This window comes from Myodes glareolus, chromosome 2 (genome assembly GCF_982192425.1).
Source record: "Myodes glareolus chromosome 2, mMyoGla1.1, whole genome shotgun sequence".
NCBI classification, from domain to species: Eukaryota; Metazoa; Chordata; class Mammalia; order Rodentia; family Cricetidae; genus Myodes; species Myodes glareolus.
The window spans coordinates 100,816,947-100,837,073 of NC_142027.1; the positions used below are offsets into that span (position 1 = coordinate 100,816,947).

The window sequence follows — 20,127 nt, forward strand, 5'->3', positions numbered from 1 at the left end:
GAGTGCTATCCATGACCAGACTCCCCATGTACTTGCTGTCTAGAGACTGTGATTGAAGTCACTCATCAACCCTAAGCTTTGCAGCAGCAAGAAGGGCTTTACTTGTAAATATCAGCTGAATTATTTTAAAAGAATGTCTGTCTGTGTGTGTGTGTGTGTGTGTGTGTGTGTGTGTGTGTGTGTGTGTGTGTGTTTACCACATGCACACAGGTGCCCACAGAGGCCAAAAGAGAACATCACATCCCCTGGGCCTGGAGTTAGTAGCAGTTTTTACCTTCCTGGTATGAGCACTGAAAACTGAATTTGAATCCTCTTTAAGAGCAATATGTGTTCTTAACCAATGAGCTATTTCTCCAGCCCCCAAACTGTCTTTAAAGCTCACCAGAAGTAGCCAAAATGGTGGTATATGCCTTTAATCCCAACATTCAGGGGACAGAGACAATCTGGTTATATAATGAGTTTTAGACCATCCAGGGTGACATAGTGAGACCCTGTTTTTTTTTAAAAAAAAAAAAAAACAATCACCAGAAGCCAAGCATGGTGGCACACACTTATAATTCCAGCACTCTTGAGACTGAGACAGGAGGATTGTGAGTTTGAAGCAGCCTGAGCTAGAGAGAGAAAGAGTGGGAGACCGACTTTGTCTCAAACAAATAGAGGCTAGAAAGATGGTTTAGTAGTTAAGAGCATTGGTTGCTCTTCTAGAGGACTGGGGTTAGGTTCCCAGCACCAACATGGTAGCTCACAGACATTTGTATCTCAAGTTCATGGTGTCCAACACTCACTCTTCTGATATTTGTGGGAACCAGACACACATATGGTACAGAGACATACATTCAGCCAAAATACTCATGCACATAAAACAGTAAAATAGTTTTTAAAACTAAATAAACAAAAAAATAACACCAGAAGTTGGATAAAAGCCTTTAGTTGGATTTTTAAAAAAAGTAATTAGGATGATGCCATGGGGAAGTGAGCTAGATAGAATACCAACACCTACAGTTACTCAGAAAAGACACAGCATCATAAGCCAAAACTGAAATGGGGGTTTTAAAAATAGAGTTAGATACTTAAGAACTCTTAGAAAAAAATTACATTTTTGTATTTTATAATCATCATACATGCATACGTATTTAAAAGCACTTTATGACCAAGCAGTGATGATGCACACCTTTAGTCCCAGTACTTGGGAGGCAGAGATGGGCAGATTTCTGTGGCAGAGTCCAGCCACAGAGTTCCAGGACATTCAGGGTTATTATACAGAGAAACCATATATTGAAAAACCATAAACAAACAAGTAAATAAAAAAAAAGAATGTACACCCACCTGTAATACCAGCACTCAGAAGGCTGAGGGAGAAGGATCTTGAGTTTGAGGCCAGCCAGGGCTACTAAGCAAGACCTTTTCTCAAAAGAAAACAAAAATCAAAAGCTTAAAAAAGAATAAAAGAGTTAGCATGGAAGAAGATACCAGAAAGTGGAAAGATCTCCCATGCTCTTGGGTAGGTAGAATTAACATGGTAAAAATGACAATCTCACCAAAAAGCAATCTACAGATTCAATGCAATGCCCAGCAAAATTCTTCACAGACCTGGAAAGAATGGTACTCAATGTCATGTGGAAAAGCAAAAGACCAAGGATAGCCAAAACAATTCTATACAATAAAGGAACTTCTGGAGGCATCACAATCCCTGACTTCAAACTCTACTACAAAGCTACAGTACTGAAAACAGCCTGGTATTGGCATAAAAACAGACAGGAGGACCAATGGAACCAAATAGAAGACCCGGATATTAATCCACATACCTATGAAAACCTGATTTTTGACAAAGAAGCAAAAAATATCAAATGGAAAAAAGAAAGCATATTCAACAAATGGTGCTGGCATACCTGGATGTCAATATAGAAGAATTAAAATAGATCCATATCTATCATCATGCACAAAACTCAAGTCCAAATGGATTAAAGACCTCAACATAAAGCCAGCCACACTGAACCTCATAGAAGAGAAAGTGGGAAGTACACTTGAACACATTGGCACAGGAGACCACTTCCAAATATAACCCCAGTAGCACAGACAATGAAAGCATTAATTAATAAATGGGCCCTCCTGAAACTGAAAAGCTTCTATAAAGCAAAGAACATCATCAACAAGACAAAACAACAGCCTACAGAATGGGAAAAGATCTTCACTAACCCCACATCAGACAGAGGTCTGATCTCCAAAATATATAAAGAACTCAAGAAATTGGTCATCAAAAGAACAAATAATTCAATATAAAAATGGAGTACAGACCTAAACAGAGAACTCTCAACAGAGGAATCTAAAACGGCTGAAAGACGCTTGAGGAAATGCTCAACATCCTTAGTCATCAGAGAAATGCAAATCAAAACAACTCCGAGATTCCATCTTACACCTGTAAGAATGGCCAAGGTCAAAAACACTGATGACAACTTATGCTAGAGAGGTTGTGGGGTAAAGGGAACACTCCTACATTGCTGGTGGAAATGCAAGCTGGTACAGCCTCTTTGAATGTCAGTGTGGCGATTTCTCAGAATATTAGGAAACAACCTTCCTCAAGACCCAGCAATACCACTTTTGGGTATATATCCAAAGGATGCTCAATCGTGCCACAGGGACATGTGCTCAACTAGTTCATAGCAGCTTTGTTTGTCATAGCCAGAACCTGGAAACAACCTAAATGCCCTTCGACCGAAGAATGGATAAGGAAAATGTTCTACATTTACACAAGGGAGTACTACACAGCAGAAAAAAATAACAATATCTTGAATTTTGCGGGAAAATGGATGGAGCTAGAAAACATCATTTTGAGTGAGGTAACCCAGACACAGAAAGACAATTATCACATGTATTCACTCATAAGTGGTTTTTAATCATAAAACAAAGTAGACCAGCCTACAAATCACAATCCCAGAGAACCTAGACAACAATGAGAACCCTAAGAGAGACTTACATAGATCTAATCTACATGGATAGCAGAAAAAGACAAGATCTCCTGAGTAAATTGAGAGCATGGGGACCTTATGAGAGGGTTGAAGGAGAAGGCGAGGTAGGGAGGGGAGGAAGGGAGCAGAGAAAAATGTAGAACTCAATAAAAATAAATAAATAAATAAAGGAATGAATGAATGAATGAATGGTTAGGATGTAAAGTTGAGGATTTTTTCAACTTTATGTATAGAACATAAAGACTGTGAGGAAATAGAGAACAAGTAATGTTAGATAAATCCAGAATGCATAAAACCCTCACCTGGCCAGGTGGTATTGGTGCATGCCTTTAATCCCAGTACTCAGGAGGCAGAAGCAGGTGGATCTCTCTGTGAGTTTGAGGCCAGCCTAGTCTACAAAGTAAGTCCCAGGACAGTTAGTACTACACAGAGAAACCCTGTCCTCCCCCCCTCCCAAAAAAGTCATCGTCTGGGCTCCAAAAGAAATAAAGAAACAAAAAACAAAACAAACATTTTCCAGATTTGACAGACCTGTTTTCCACATGGCTAGAAGTAATCAAGCATCTCATAAAACAAATGGGAAAGATCCAAAAATGAAGCAGACCAGTGTTTGATTTTACAACATTCGGCTAAAGAGTTGGCTTCTAAAACAAAGCTTTAAAGAAGGGGAAGACTGAAGCCAGGATATGGCTCAGTCAGTATAAAGTGCTTGCTTGCAACCATGAGTACCTGAATTTGGGTCTCCAGCAGCCGCATAAAACCCAAGCACGGATTCCAGTCCCATGCAGAGACAGTTGTGTCACTGGGTCTTGCTGGCCAGCTAGACTAGCTGAATAAAAGACCCTGTGTCAAAACTCAAGGTAAGGAATAATAGAGAAAGACACCTGTTATTGTAGCAAAAGTAACAGCAGTATCTTAAACATTCTGAGGAAGACAAGTCAGTATGTCATACACTGCCCAGCAATACGGCAAACAAATGCCAAGGTAAAAGTAGTTTCAGGAATAGGAAAGGCACTTGCCACCAAGACTGATGATTGAGTTTAGTCCCCAGAGCTCACGTGGTGTAAGGGGAGAAATGGCAACCATGGATTGTTCTCGGATCTCTATATGTGTTGTGGCACTTGCAGTTCATCCTCTCCCTCCTCCTCCACACATAATAAAGAAATAATTTTAAATTTTTAAGTAGTTTCAGACATGTGGGGCCATGGATACACCTCTCACATCATTCTTACATCAGTTTTGGAGAATAATTCCCAGCAAAATGGAAGAAGACAGTGTGACTGAGAGCTTTTTTTGTTTGTTTTCAAGACAGGGTCAGGGTTTCTCTGTGTATGCCTGGCTGTCCTGGAACTCACTCTATTGACCTCAAACTAGAGATCTGCCTGCCTTGGCCTCCCTGGTACTGGGATTGAAGGTGTGGACCACCACCACCCAGCTGAGAATGAGAGCTCCAATATAGGCAGCCAGATCGGAACATGCAAGGATAGCAGCCTGGCAGACTTGGGGGAAGTCAGCTAGGGCTGAGAGAGAGGACAGAAAGTCTTTGGGAATTCCAGGGGAGGGGGAATGAGATGGGAAGTCAGTTGGCTATTCTGTATGTTTGAGAAATAAAATTGGTAGTCCTGTGCTTGGTCTGACACTGCATGAGTATGGATTAGGTGCATACGTAAAAGCAAGAGGGAAGAGGAGCAAGCCAATTATTAATTCCAGGAAAAACAAAAAGGCATTACTGAGAAAGGAAATGTGATCTTTAGTACATTCCTTGAATTGTAGTATCTAATATTTACGAAATATTACTATTTCGTAATGCTAGAGTTACATTCATGAACAATCTACTTGTACCAGAGAGAATTCTTTGGCCTCCAGGCTCAGAGCCCCCATGGGATATGGTAGAGTTTTGAATGTCTGCTGCTTGCTTCATTTATAGCAGAGTGTGGGCAGTCCTTGGGCAACTGAAAATTGCTGGGTTATATCCTCCTTACTGCTTATCTGTTGGGTCAGAAAATCAAGCTCATTGGGATTCTTACATCTGCATTATTTGTAGTCTAAGAATTTGGCTCAGTTAGCATTTGTGAAGTCCTAGGTCCCCAAAACTATAACCTAGGCATGGTGGAACACACCTGTAATTCTAACACTTGGGAACTGAAAGCAGGAAGGACAGAAGTTCAAGGTCATCTTTGGATCCCTAACAAGTTCGGGGCAGCCTGGGGATTCCTGAAACCTTGTCTAGAAAGAAAAGAAAAGAGTATTTGAGACTTTATTGTTGGTATGTTGTATCATAAAGGAATTCTAGGCCTCATAGTGATAGACTTTAGTCGTCCCTCTTTTGTTTATTGATCTGTTTGTTTTGTGTGTTTGTCAGAATGTTGTGGAACAATTCAATCCTGGGCTACGAAACTTAATAAACCTAGGAAAAAATTATGAAAAAGCAGTGAATGGTAAGTCTTTTAATTTTTTTCTAAATTAATGTAAAGCACATGAAATCTATTAATATTTTATTTATCTTTAAATACTTAACATTGCATCTTAAAAATCTCTCTAACTGGAATTTTTTATAACTTATCTACAGGATTTTGCAATGATAATGCAGTATGGTACTAATGTATTTGAAATGAGTTAAATGAGTAATTGTGAAGGAACTATAAGTAACATTTTAACTTTAAAATTGTGCTTTCTGATATACAAAATCAGGCTTTAATATCATTTCCATGAACTTTTCTACTTTTGTTTTGTTTTCTTGTTTTTTGAGACAGGGTTTATCTGTGTAGCTTTGGAACCTGTCCAGGAACTCACTCTGTAGACCAGGCTGGCCTCGAACACACAGAGATCTGCCTGCCTCTGTCTCCCGAGTGCTGGAAATAAAGGCGTGCGCCACCACCGCCCTGCTAGAAGAATTTCTTGCCTTTAGATAGATTGTTTTTTTCATTTTGAGACAGAATCTCACTTTGTAACATAGGGTAGCCAGCCTTTGAACTCAGGAAATCCCCCTTCCTACCCTCCCAAGTGCCAGGATCGCAACTGTGAGCCACTATAATACCTTGCTGATATATCATTTTTTATAGTAACATGAAAAGTAATATTTTTAACCTCAATAGAAGAACATCTACGTTAAAAGTTGTGCTTAAATTATCATTTCAAAGTAAGTTCTTCATTGAAACTGAATTTGAAGGCATAAACTTCAACTGTTGATCTTTGCCTCTCTTCTGGGGCCCAGGTTGTTAGCTTTCTTGAAAAGGTTTTCACTGAGAAGGCTGATAAGCAGCTATTGCTGCACTGCTACTGAAAGCGAATGCTATTAGAATACATTGCTAACCACCCTCAACCATGGCCCAGCAAGACAGTGTACTGCCTACACCCTGAGCTGTGGATGGCAAGGAACATGATAGTTGCAGTCACTGGAAAAGTAGACTTGTGCTGTGCATTTTTATCTGCAGTTTTCAGTACCAGGAGATAAAGCAGGTCTGAGATCTTGCTTCTCTTTCCAAACATGTCTTTATCTTCTACAGGCACCTTCCCTCCTCTGAGAGCAAGAGGCTGGCCTTACTGCTGTCCCTTGGTGATTGCTTAATCACTGCCCCACAAAGTCATCACTGTCTCCAGTCCTCACAGGGAAAGCACTGTGACCTGTAGAACTGTTTTATTTATTATTATTATTATTATTATTATTATTATTACTGTGTATCCTGAACTACTTTCTGAGGCAGAGTTATAGACTAAGAGAGCTGCTTGCAGTTTAGCTTCCCGTTAACAAGACTTCTCCCCAAAGGGCTCTTACCAATTCACCACCTCCTAGAGATGGTTCCATACTTGATAAGTATTCCCAGAACTTCTGCAGGCCATCTGGGTATAGTTTTGCTGAAGCCACTGATAATTTTAGATAGTATAAATCTCTTGGTAAGAATTTGTAGTACAGATGAGGATGTCAGCCAGATTATAAAGGTGGAGTGACATGTGAATGGCTGAGAGAGAAATCTAGACGATTGTCAACAGGGATCTGAATAGGAGTGATTGGTGTGGGTCGGAGCAGGCAGGAAACCTTACAAGAGCTCAAGCTAACTAACAGATAGGAGATATCAGCAGACAGACACTGCTTCAAGCAGAAAAAATGAGCACTGGGCGCCACACTAAACTGGGGAGAAGTAGGACTGGACAATGTCAGCTTAGTCAAGCATTGCAGTGTTTATAGCACTAGGCACCTACTGTTGTACAAAATACTGCAGCTACCCACAGACTTGGTGGCTTAAGATGCCACTTTCTATTTCCCCTGGAGTCTCAGGACTCATTCCTCTGGGGGCTTGACATACTCTGTCCTCGGGTGGTCTTCTTCCATCAAAACCGCACTAGCCTTAAAGGCCTAACATTTACTGAGTTCCTGTGTAAACCATGCTTGTTGGTATCACAGTGGCCAAAACAAGTTCCATGGTCAGTGTCTCAGGAAACCACAGACTGGAAATCTGTAGGGCCATAGTTCATTGAAACTATTACTATAAAAATCTATCATGAACTCGTGGAATGTGGACTTGTGAGAGATCCATTGGGGCTTTAGTAGAACAATAACCCAATAAAGCTATATTTTAAGAAAAATATTATCAGCCAAGCATGGCACTTGCCTTGAATGCAAGCACTTGGGTGCCAGAGGCAGGTGGATCTCTGTGAATTCGAAGCCAACCTGGTCTACATAGTATGTTCCGAGGACCACCAGAGCTATAATCACTAAAACAGAATTCATAGGTTTCCTAAAATAGTAAGAAGCAGAAACTCACAAGGTGGGGCAAGTTTATCAAAATACTATTTTATTTTTTATTAGTTCTGGATAAATTACATGGTTTTTAAGTTAATTTAGCCTTATTATAAAAAAGCTAGTATTTTTTTAAATGTGAAAAGGCAAAAAAATTATAAAAGCAAAGCTACTTTGAAAGACTGAGAAGCTTGCATGGTTTTAATATAAGTAAACAGTTAATGAAAAATAATCTTAATGTGTGGGTGTAAACCAGAAATTTTAACTGTTGTGTAATCCTTAATGCAGCTCTCCCACTAATGTGCTCTTCGGTTTATCAGTATTTTACAATTTAAACCTCTCATTTGAACCTCATCTATTGACTTGACATTTTGCTGGCAACACACTTGTTTTTAGGTGGAGTTGCTTCTTCCTTGGTTCCAGCTAAAGCACTATGATTTAGAGCTGAGGAAGTGAAGTACCTCAGCAGGAGTTGTGTACACTGTGGCTGACTCACATTGACCTTGGGGACAGCCTGAAGTGTCTCTACTCCACTCCCTTGGCAAAAGGAGCTGATAACATTACCCACCAGTGTCTTAACATTGTCAGTAGATTAGCTAAGTAATGACTTGAAAAGTTTATATAAATGCTGCCTGTTGTTGTTAATTACTCTGTAAGTTCTCCTCCAGTCTTATAAGATAGTAATACAGCAGAACATTGCATTTCTTAAACTTACATGAAGATAAAAAAACCACCTTAATTTGTATTTTAAAAAACTATAGTAAATGCTGAAATATTTAAAAAAAAAACTACAGGGGCAGGAATTCGGCCTTTAGCTACACCTATACATGATAAATTATCTGATCTTTTAAAATCTTTCCCCATAAAAGTCCACCTTTTAGGTTTGGTGGTGTAGCTTAGTGGTAGAGTGCTTCCTTAGCATCTGAGAATTAAAAATACAAATAGGGGCTGGAGACATAGCTTAGCAATTGAAAATCTTGCTTGTCTTGCAGAGGACCTGAGTTCTGTTCCCATCACCATCAGGCAGCTCACAATTGCATTCATCTCCAGCTCCAGGGGATTCAGTGTCTTCTGGCGTCTGTGGGTACCTGCATATACATGACATATTCACACACAGACATACACATACTTATAATTTTCTATCTTAATAAAAATATAGGGACTTGGAAGACGGCTTGACCGTAAAGTGCTTGTCTTAAAGAAGAGAACCTGAGTTTGCTCTTCACCATCTATGTAAAAATATCAGGTATAGTGGCACAGGCTTGTAATTCCAACACTTAGGAGGTAGAGACAGGTAGATCACTGGGACTCATTGCTCAGTCAGTCTAACCTAATTGGCTAGCTCCAGGCCAATGAGAGACCCTGTCTCAAAGGAGGTGGACCATGTTCCCAAGGTTCCACATATGCATTCATGAGTGTCTGTAAACATACACAATAAATAAATAACAACCTATTTTTTAGCCTGACTCGGTGGCACAGGTTTGTAATTCTAGATGCTTAGGAGGCTAAATAAAGCTAGGAAGATTAGGAAGTCAAGGGTATCTTAGAAAACTTAGTTGAGATCCTGTCTCAAAATGAAAATTACAATAAAAGGACTGAGGATGTATCTCAGTGGTAAAGCACTTAACTATTCTGTGGGTAAAGAGAATGCGCCAGGAGGCCTGTTTAGTCCAAGTTCTGTGCTCACCAGAGCTCCAGGGAAAAATGATTTCTGTATATGAAGGCAATCTCTGAATTTAGAGGAAGGGTAGAAACTTTTTTCCCTCCAGAGTGACGCTGATTTTGGCTGAATCTTGTTGAAATGCTTGCCTGTCATACACCATTCTCAAACTGAATTGCCTGTAAAGCAAAAGAAGCCAGACTGCCACTTATCCATCCCACTCCAGCTTTATTAGAGAACTTTACAGAATGGGTAGCCTTCAGCTCCACAGGACACATATCCTTTGGGGTCAGTGTGAAGGAGAAAACAGTTTTAAAGTTTTTAATTTGATTATTTTAAATTGTGTATATGTGTGTGACTTGAGGGTGCCCACAGAGGCTGGAGATGTTGGATCCCTCGGAGCTTGAGTGGTTGTGAGCCTCCTAACATGGGTGCTGGGGGAACTGAACCTGGATCCTCTACAAGAGTAGTATGCATTCTTAACTGCTAAACTATCTCTCCATTTTAAAAAATATTATTTATTTTTTTAATTAGAGAAAACATATTTTAGCATGATGAGAACCTAGGTTCTGTTGGAATAAAACCTTTGCTTGTTTCTGCTGAAAGGAAAAGGAAGGAAAATTATTTTTTTAGATAAGTCTGTAAATTCTTTGGTTTTTTAAGACAGGGTTTGTCTGTGAAACAGTCCTGGCTGTCCTGGAACTCGCTTTGTAGAACAGGTTAGCCTCGAACTCACAGAGATCCGCCTGCTTCTGCCTCCCGAGTGCTGGGATTAAAGGTGTGCACCATGACCTCCCGGCAATGCTAATGTATTTCAAATTTCATAGTTTTTTTTTTCTGCAGTAGCAAATATGTTGGTTAGTTGTGACTCAGATTATTTTTTTACAGTATTAGGGATTGAGCCCAGGACATAGTGCATGCTAGGCAAGCTTTCTGTGCTGAGCTATGCTCCAGCCCCTCACCAGGGATTCTAGGCAATCACTCTTCATAAGAGTCCCACCATGTTCCCCAGGCTGGCCTTGAACTCACTCTGAAGCCTAGCTAGACTTTAAATTCCTCCTGCCTCAACCTTCTGAGTAGCTGAAATTATTGTCCTATACTACCAGACATGGCTCTTTTTTATCTTTTGGTGTGTGTGGGGGGGTGTTGTTTGTTTTTTGAGACAGGGTTTCTCTGTAGTTTTGGAGCCTGTCCTGGAACTCACTCTCTAGACCAGACTGGCCTCAAACTCACAGAGATTTGCCTGTCCCTGCCTCCCAAGTGCTAAGACTAAAGGCATACACTACCACTGCCTGGCATGACCTGGCTCTTTTTTAATAGAAAAAAACATGTGCTTTCATGAGACGGGTTCCTAGGCCATTGTACCCAGGACTACTCAAGTACTGACATGGCTGATCTGTATGTTCCCAAAATGTTTCTGTTCCAGTGTCTGTTTGATGTCAGGAACATACCCTGGAATTGGCATCAGGAGCAGGCAGGGTCTTATAACTTCACCTGCCAAAATAGTCTGGTCTAGAACTTCTTGTCATCAGAGGCACACTGAGATGTTGAACCTGTGTTACTTCCTCCTTTCCTTTCTGAGTAATGATTTTTTGTATCACATTCCTGTCTAGCTATGATCCTGGCTGGAAAGGCCTACTACGACGGAGTGGCCAAGATTGGCGAGATTGCCACTGGGTCTCCTGTATCAACAGAACTAGGTGAGCTGCCATCCATTTTTACAAAAACCTAGCCTGCTACCCTAGGAGTTTGATAAGAGTGTTCCAGGGCTGGGCGGTGGTGGCGCACGCCTTTAATCCCTTCACTTGTGGGGCAGAGGCGGAAGGATCTCTGTGAGCTCAAGGCCAGCCTGGTTGAGAGAGTGAGTTCCAGGATAGACTCCAAAACTACACAGAGAAACCCTATCTCAAAAAAATAAATAAATAAGTGTGTCAGGTAGCTCAAATCAGGAACACAAAAGGACTGGTTGGCACTGTAGTTTGAGTTCACCCTGGCTCTTGAAAATGGAGGTGTTTTTGGAAGGCAGGCCAAGCCTAGAGGGGCCTAGAGACGAGGTAGAGGCCCCTTCCCTGACCTTAGAAACTCTGCTCCTGCCTTTGCTGCCTGGGTTCAGGCCTGTCACATCAGGTCCCTGAAGTTCCAGCTTGAAGAACGGTGACCTACATTTTGAACCAAGGTGGGTGAGAAAGACCTCTGACCAGGCCAAGTGCTTCCGGTGACTCACCTTGTGGAAAATGACTCCTTGATTCCTTTATGCTGTGCTCTTGGCTCCCATTCCTTCCACAGTTGCCCTTGGTTGTGATTTTTCCGGTTTTGCTAGTATGAATGGATCCCCTGTGCAGGCACGGAGGGTAGCCACACCCTGGGCAGCTCCCACCACAGCCAAGGGAAGCTGGGCTTCTATTTACAGAGCTAATGCCGCTGCACTGCGGTCATCTCCTGCAGGCAGGGCCACTTTGCCAATAAACCCACGTGTCACTCTCATCTTTAAAATTTATGGACTATGTTTTATTGTATGGATGCTAGGAATTTGCTTTAAGGATTCTGAAAAACATAGTGAAGCGTGTATGTGTGCCTAAAGTGTGACATGTCCATCTCTACTCGGTGTCTTGAGACTTTTCAAACTTGCCTGAGGAACTTACTGACCCCCGCTCAAAGGCTGGAACAAGCTAGAAGCTTGATGCTGATGGCAGGATGTGGGACAGGCTGTGTTCGTGTTCTCCAACTGCTTTATGCCTAAAAGTTGGTGAAGCAGTAGACAAAAGGCACAGTGCACATCTGCAGTGATGTTATATGATGAGGAGCAACACTGCCCATGTTTCGCAGAATCCATCACAAGTGGTGTTTGAAACCCCAGCTGTGTTCTGTGGATGTGGTATCATGATGACCAGTAGCTCTCTGAAGCACCATCCGTTTAATGACATGCAGCTGCCTTATATAGCAGATAGCAATGTTTTAGATATTTGGGGTTCCAGAAACAACTGAGATGATAATAGGTTCCAAAAATAAGCTTAAATTAAAAAGAATCATCCCATTGTGCCAGGCATCGGGAGAAAAAAAAGTATGACCCTCACATTAAAACATATGGTGCTCTGACTCACCACCATTCAGCTTGCCATTTTAATGTTTTATGGGTCTTGCCACTGTTTAAATAAGACTTCTGTTCCACACCTTACTTTATTCAGCTTCAAGTTCATAACATTGAATCAACTATTTCCACAGTAACAGTGTTGTTATAAACACTGCCTTGAAGCTCCAGTTTCAGGGGGAAGTATATTGAGAAGGTGAAGGTCCTTCTGTGAAGAGGAAATGAAAGTAAAGGCCCTTTCTAGTTTACTTTGTTTCAGGTTGTCCTCCTGCTTATGTCTACTGTCTCAGAGTTACTAGTTTTTTGCCCACTTATGGCTTTCCCTAGATAAGTTCACCTCAACAAGCCTTGTTTTGGGGGAGCCTAATAATAACTACTTTTGACTTGCATATTTTCTTTTGATAGTGTTTAAAATACCATACTTTCTTCATTTAAATTCACAGTATGGAAGAGTAGCAGAAAATTTACATATTTTCAAAAAGTAGAAGAGGAAGAAGGAGAAAGAAGGACTAGAGAAATGTGAATAAAATACTTGGCACACGAGCATGAGGACCTAAGTTCAGATCCCCAGCCCTCCTGTAAAAGCAGAGTGTGGCAGCACATACTACACTCCCATCACTAGGAAGGAGGGTGAGGCACCCTGTCTCAAAAATAAAGTGGAAAAGCTAGTAATAAAGACACATGATATCAACCTCTGATCTTCTCAGACATGCACACATGCTCCCAGGTACCTGTATACACCCCTCTCCCAAAAGAAAGAATAAATAACCAAAGGTAGATTGTGTTTCTCTCATTTTCGCAATATTTTTATGTGATTTGGATACTGGTACTCATAGCCTTATGAAACATAAAGTTTATTTAAAACTGTCTTAGTTTGGTTTCTATTGCTGTGATAAAACACCCTGACCAAAAGCAACTTGGGGAGGAAAAAATATATTTTGCTTATATTTCTATATCACAGTTTATCATCAAGAGCAGTCATGGCAGAAACTTAAACAAGGCAGGGACCTAGAGGCAGGAGTTGTTACAGAGCTGCTTACTGGCTTGCTCTTCATGGTTTGCTCAGCCTAATTTCTTATACCACCAAAGACCACCAGTCCAGGGATGACACTGCCTGCAGTGAGCTGAGTCTTCCCACAGTAATCATCAAAGAAGAAAATATACCACAGGCTTGCCCACAGGCTAACCTAGTTGGGGCATGTTTTTACTATTATTATTTTTATTGAGCTCTACATTTTTCTCTGCGCCCCTCCCTTTTTCTCCCCTCCCCTTTTCTCCCCTCCCCTTCAGCCCTCTCCCAAAGTCCCTATGCTCCCAATTTACTCAGGAGATCTTGTCTTTTTCTGCTATCCATGTAGATTAGATCTATGTAAGTCTCTCTTAGTGTCCTCATTGTTGTCTAGGTTCTCTGGGATTGTGATTTGTGGGCTGGTTTACTTTGTTTTATGATTAAAAACCACTTATGAGTGAATACATGTGATAATTGTCTTTCTGTGTCTGGGTTACCACACTCAAAATGATGTTTTCTAGCTCCATCCATTTTCCCGCAAAATTCAAGATATTGTTATTTTTTTCTGCTGTGTAGTACTCCCTTGTGTAAATGTAGCACATTTTCCTTATCCATTCTTTGGTCGAAGGGCATTTAGGTTGTTTCCAGGTTCTGACTATGAGAAACAAAGCTGCTATGAACTAGTTGAGCACATGTCCTTGTGGCACGATTGAGCATCCTTTGGATACATACCCAAAAATGGTATTGCTGGGTCTTGAGGAAGGTTGTTTCCTAATATTCTGAGAAATCGCCACACTGACATCCAAAGGGGCTGTACCAGCTTGCATTTCCACCAGCAATGTAGGAGTGTTCCCTTTACCCCACAACCTCTCTAGCATAAGTTGTCATCAGTGTTTTTGATCTTGGCCATTCTTACAGGTGTAAGATGGAATCTCGGAGTTGTTTTGATTTGCATTTCTCTGATGACTAAGGATGTTAAGCATTTCCTTAAGTGTCTTTCAGCCGTTTTAGATTCCTCTGTTGAGAGTTCTCTGTTTAGGTCTGTACTCCATTTTTTTTTTAAATTGGATTACTTGTTCTTTTGATGACCAATTTCTTGAGTTCTTTATATATTTTGGAGATCAGACCTCTGTCTGATGTGGGGTTAGTGAAGATCTTTTCCTATTCTGTATAGGCTGTCATTTTGTCTTGTTGACCATGTCCTTTGCTTTACAGAAGCTTTTCTTAATTGAAGTTCCTTCTTTCCAGATAACTGTGTCAGGTTGACACAAAATCAGCCAGCACAAAGACTAAGGAGAAGCCAGGCATTGGGACGGATGCTTGTAATCCCAACACTTTGAAAGCTAAGGCAAAAGGATCACAAAGTCAGCCTGGGTTATATAGTGAGTCTCTGTCTCCAAAACAGGGAGAAGAACTGGGGCTGGCAAGATGACTTAGCAATAAAGGTGCTTACTGCTGGCTGGCAATCTGAGTTCAATTCCAGGGACCCATATGGTAGAAGGAGAGAACTGACCCCTTAAGGTTGTTCTTCGACCTCCACCTATCCTGTGGTCTGTGCCCATCCCCCAACACACACAATTAATGTAAATTTAGAAAAACTTTAAATGAAGGACTGGAATACAGCTCAGGGATACAGTACTTGGCTAGAACACAAACAGTTCTGTCCCAACACAAAGACTACAGTATAACTTCAGTGAGACCATGTTCATTTCAAGTTTTTCATTCAGCGAGTCTTTTGAATTAACTTCTGTTGGTAAAGATGGAGTGGATTTTTAACTATAGATGGTTCTGTTTAGGCTGTTGCTATGTGAATAATTTAGTATGCTTTTGCTCAAACATAACAAATGTCCAGCCTACCGTGATTTAAGCAATAGGCATGTTTATTATTTCATGTAAGGCCAGGAGCAGCAAGTTCCTGCTTAGTTAATCATCACCAAGAACTCAGATTCTATCTCTTTTTCTTGTCTTCATATCCATTTCCTCATGGCACCAAGATGGCTACCAGTCTGATTATCCCATGTCTTCTCATTGTCTGCAAATACAGGGAGTAAAATGTCTTCTTGGGTGTGTCCTTTTATGAAGGAGGAACCCTTGCCCAGAAGCTGCAGCACACACCCTTCTATGTTCCATAACCCAGGTTAGGTCACACTCATCCATTTCCAGCTGCCAGAGAAGGTTCCTTGTGACTGGCTGAGGACTGCAGAAGTGAGGACACAGCTGTTGGGGGGAGGCAGCCCTGATAGCAGGCAGCTCTGGCATTAAATGATTTGGTTTCAGTGGTTTGAGTGAAGGGGAAGACATTACACAAATGTTTCTGGAAGACATTTGTGGTGCTTTTGCGTGTTACGGGTGTCTCTGATTGGAATGGATTTTTTTCCTTCCCATGTGGGCTGGCGTACATTTGCCCAGCAGTTGTATACGTCAGACCTTGTCACTTGCTCTCCTAGGTCTATTGCACTTCTTTTCCCATAGACCACAGCTATCCTTCCCATCTGCTGTTTAGAGACAAGAATCTAAGCAGGAAGGAAGAAGGATGTTGGGGATTTTTTGTTTCTTCTACCTACTGAGTTTTATTGCTCACCTTTGACTGCCTTGTGACCATGAACTCCAGAGTATTTTCCCTGTGTCAGCCTCCTGCTCAGTAGCTGCTTTCCTCTGTGATTCCTGCAGCCTTGTGATATGAAAATTAAGGGAATAGAGAAAAGTTAATAACATCACCCAGAAGGTTACTATTGTACACAACTATCTACCGTTACCATATGCCTGTACAGTCTCTTCTAGTAGTGTGCTGTTAGATACTCTGCCCATTTTTTTTCTAGTCCACTTTTCCCAGTGAGAAATATAAGACCTGTCTCCAGTCACGTTTTAGACGTAATAGCCCATATTAAGGGCTTGCTGTGAGCTGGGCTCATGCCCAGCATTTCACACACAGTTACCAAATGTGGAGGACACAGGTGCCTTCTATAACAGGCAAGGCCTAGAAAGTAAGGTGATTTGTCTCAGATCGCTTAGTTAGTTGGCAGTCTGACTTTAGAATCTGAGTTCTTTTTTTAAAAATTATTTATTTATTTTTATTTTATGTGCATTGGTGTTTTGCCTATATATATGTCTGTGTGAGGGTGTCAGATCTTGGAGTTATAGACAGTTGTCACCTGCCATATGGGTGCTAAAAATTGAACCCAGGTCCTCTAGAAGAGCAGTCAATGAATACTCTTTAACTGCTGAGCCATCTTTCCAGCCCAGAATCTGAGTTTTTTTACCTCTTTGTACTGGCACTGAAACACATGGGAGAGGAAAGGGCCAGCCCAGGAGCCACTGAATTCACAACCTTAGGATCCTTTTTGGAAAAGAGGTAAAGCCAAGCATGGTGGCACATACCTGTGATCCCAGCATTTAGGATCCCGAGTTCAAGGTTAACCTGAGCTACATAGTCATACCCTAACTCAAAATGGGGCTGGGGTGGGGAGTGGGAACTGGCAAAATGCACTTACCATCAAGTCTGAAGACCTGAGTTTGCTCCCTCGAACTCACATGGTAGAAGGAGCAAACCAATTCCTGCAAATTGTCTTTTGACCATCATATGCATACACACTATGGCAAGTACTGGCCATCCCCCAGCCTCTCAAATTTTTATGTAATTTTAAAATGTAAAAAAGGGAGAAAATTGTCAAAGTTAATATTAGTGGCAGAGCAGGCCTGGCCAGTGTATTTAGTAGTGACCAGTTCCCCTGGGAAAGGACGTTTTCCCTGAGATGTATCTGTTAACAACAGGAGTCAAGGAGTTATGACATGTAAATAACAAGTAAGTCACACAGACATGCATGCCCAACAGTGTCTTTTACTGTTCACCCAAATTTGGGACTCATGAATTCTCACTGAAAATGTGGGATGGATTCTTCCCCCATTACCCAATGTCCTTAGTCATTCATTCATTCCTGGGTGAGTTTTTTTCTGAGTGATCTGCAGGTGCAGTGTTCCCTTAGGGGTGGCTGCTGGGTCTAAGAACAAACTTAGAAATGACCTGCTTTGCAGAAGTAAGAGATTATCCACCTCCATGGTGACCACAATGGGTCACTCTCCCTGAAGATGTACTTTGTAACCAAACAGAGCAAGACTCGAGAAGCCCAAGATCCCTTTGGAGGTGGACAGGTCTAGCAGCCTTCATTGTAGAGTGTACACCATCCAGCTATAGCCTGGGAAAGACCCTGTGTAAAGGACAGTGAAGGCAGGCTTTTATCCTGAGACCTCCAGGTGGGAGGCTACCTGTCACTTAGAGACCTCCATAGAGTTTGTGTTGTCAGTTTGCTGCTGTCTATGGGTGCAGCAGAGCTTGAGCAACACTTGACCTTTATGGGTGGATTGGGTGTGCTTAAAGGAGGTGACGGTCATGCGTGCAGGTTGTTTGAAGAAGAAATGAGATAATGTGCCTCCCAGCCACTAAAGTTTCAAAGACTATAATGATGCCTCTAGTCCCCACTTTACTTCACAAACATTTGGAAACTCAACAGACTTCTAGTGTTTGTCCTTGATATTCTTTTCATCTGTAATGTAATGTGAGTTTGTAAGAATACACATTTTTCCATGATGACACTTTTATTTATGTGTACAAAGAGAGAGAGATTAAAATAGAAAAGAAATGGGAAAAAAAATGGCCTATAACCAAATGCCAGTGGAATTGATAAGGCATAGCAGACTGAGCCAGTTGCCCTGCTCTCTTTTCAGCAGACTCTGCATATGTAACCACAGGAACTAAAAGAAGCCTAGATTTATGACATAATTGAAGGAAGTGGTTGTGATAAAAAGGATGAAGATGTTTCTGAGAAAATGATGCTAGCAAAATCCCTTCACATGAAAGGAACTCCTCAAGACATTTTGCAACATCATAACCACAAAGGAAGGAACATTAGAGGCTTTTTGTGATATCTACTGTGAAATACATTTTTGGTCTTTGTCCATCTTACCAGCACAGACCTTCTTACCTCTTGACTCTCGGTCTCTAGAGGGTTAAGTCTTTGTATGCTAAGAGGCTGACTGACAACTGGGACTCCTGAGGCTCAAGATGGGGGCTGTTTTCCAGCAAGTGATTTAACCAGTCACAGTTTCTATAAGAAGGATTAGGTTGAGGGAAGCCCTAGACAGGTTAATGCAAGTTGGCTCATGGAGCATAGTGTCCAGGGAGGAACTGGGCACTGTCCCCTTGCTCGAGTCTTTACCTTCTTTTTCTTTCTTCTCCTTACTTTCTTTCTTTTTCCTTCATTTCTTTTTGTTGTTGTTGTTTGTTTTGTTTTGTTTTGTTTTGAAACAGGTTCTCTGTGTAGTCCTGGCAGTCCTGGAACTCACTCTGTAGACTAAGCTGGCCTCAAACACAGAAATCCACCTACCTATGCCTCTTGAGTGCCAGGATTAAAGATGTGCGCTACCACTGCCCAGCCAAGAGTCCTTTATAATGAACCAGTAATGTTTTCCTGTTCTGGGAGACACCCTGCCCATAGCCAAACCCTTGGAAGACAGGGTGGGAACTCCAGTTTATAGCTGGCGGGTGGAAGTGTAAGAGATAATCTGCTTTTTACCAGCTGTGAAATAGGATTAACCTTGTGAGACTGAGCTCTCAGCTGGTGGAATCTGTCGCTGTCTTCAGGTAGACAGTGTCAGAATTGAATTTGAGGCCACACAGTTGTCATCCAGTGCAGAACTGCTCTGTGTGTGTGTGTGTGTGTGTGTGAGCATGGTCACAAAACATTTTGTGTTTTGAAGATATAAGAAGAATTTGAGTTTACCTTTTCCTACCCCCCCCATATTGGATATTAAACCCACAACTTTTGTACATGCCAGGCAAATGTAGCTCTACCTCTGAACCACATTATCCATCATTTTCATACATATATAAGCATATCCAAGCTTAGAAAGGATGTGACAGTTTGTTAAAGCCAGAAAAGATGTTCTAGGTCCATATCTGAAGTTATATGAGAAGCCAGTAATTATTCCTGAATAATTGCTTTTGTTTGTTTTGAGACAGGATCACACTATGTAGCCCAGGCTTTCCTCAAACTCTTGCCCCTCCTGCCTCAGCCTCTCAAATGCTGAGGTTTACAAGTGTGTGCAACCATACCTGGTTTACCCTAAACCAGCTTTGAAACGAGAAATCAACTGGTATGGTGGTCCCCAGCACCCAAGTACTCAGGAGTCTAAGGCAGGAGTATCACAAGTTTAAAAACCACAAGTTTGAGGCCCGCCTGGGTTATATAGTAAGACCCTGTTCAAAAGAACAAAAAATAAAATAAAAACAACAAATTAACTTTAGGTCTTACTGTTTCTAGTGATTTAAGTTACATACTAAGACAAAAGAAAGGATACTGGGTACAAAATTCAATTGATACTTATTATATATACAGTGTTCTGCCTGCATATATGCCTTGCAGGCCAGAAAAGGGCACCGGATCTCATTAGAGATTTTGTAAGCCACCATGTATGTGGTTGCTGGGAATTGAACTCAGGACCTTTGGAAGAGCAAGGCAGTGCTCTTAACCACTGAGCCATCTCTCCAGCCCCATATCTGGGGTTATCTTTAACTACACAGTGAGTTTTCATACCAGCCTGGGCCACATGAGACTTCATCTCAAAAAAAAGAACAAACCTTAACATCATGCAGGTATTTAAATGTGAGTG

General features: G+C 41.3%; 1 protein-coding gene and 1 long non-coding RNA gene across 3 annotated transcripts in view; one reads left to right on the forward strand and one right to left on the reverse strand.

The window, feature by feature from the left end:
• The window catches only part of Baiap2l1 (BAR/IMD domain containing adaptor protein 2 like 1), a 97,760-nt gene that overhangs the window by 33,747 nt on the left and 43,886 nt on the right, over positions 1 to 20,127 (forward strand). The window contains exons 2-3 of the mRNA XM_087903298.1: positions 5,329 to 5,404; positions 10,978 to 11,064. Of these exons, the coding sequence (XP_087759424.1) occupies positions 5,329 to 5,404; positions 10,978 to 11,064 (163 nt within the window). The remainder of the gene's footprint in view (positions 1 to 5,328; positions 5,405 to 10,977; positions 11,065 to 20,127) is intronic.
• Positions 8,491 to 20,127, reverse strand: part of LOC146895505 (uncharacterized) — a 30,624-nt gene continuing 18,987 nt past the window's right edge. The window contains exons 2-3 of one of the 2 annotated variants that reach the window (XR_015737260.1): positions 16,043 to 16,132; positions 8,491 to 8,792 (exon numbers count right to left, since the gene is read on the reverse strand). This is a non-coding gene — a long non-coding RNA (uncharacterized LOC146895505). Of the gene's footprint in view, positions 8,793 to 15,323; positions 15,494 to 16,042; positions 16,133 to 20,127 lie in introns of those variants that run through there. The other variant, XR_014999982.2, reaches the window with a different exon arrangement.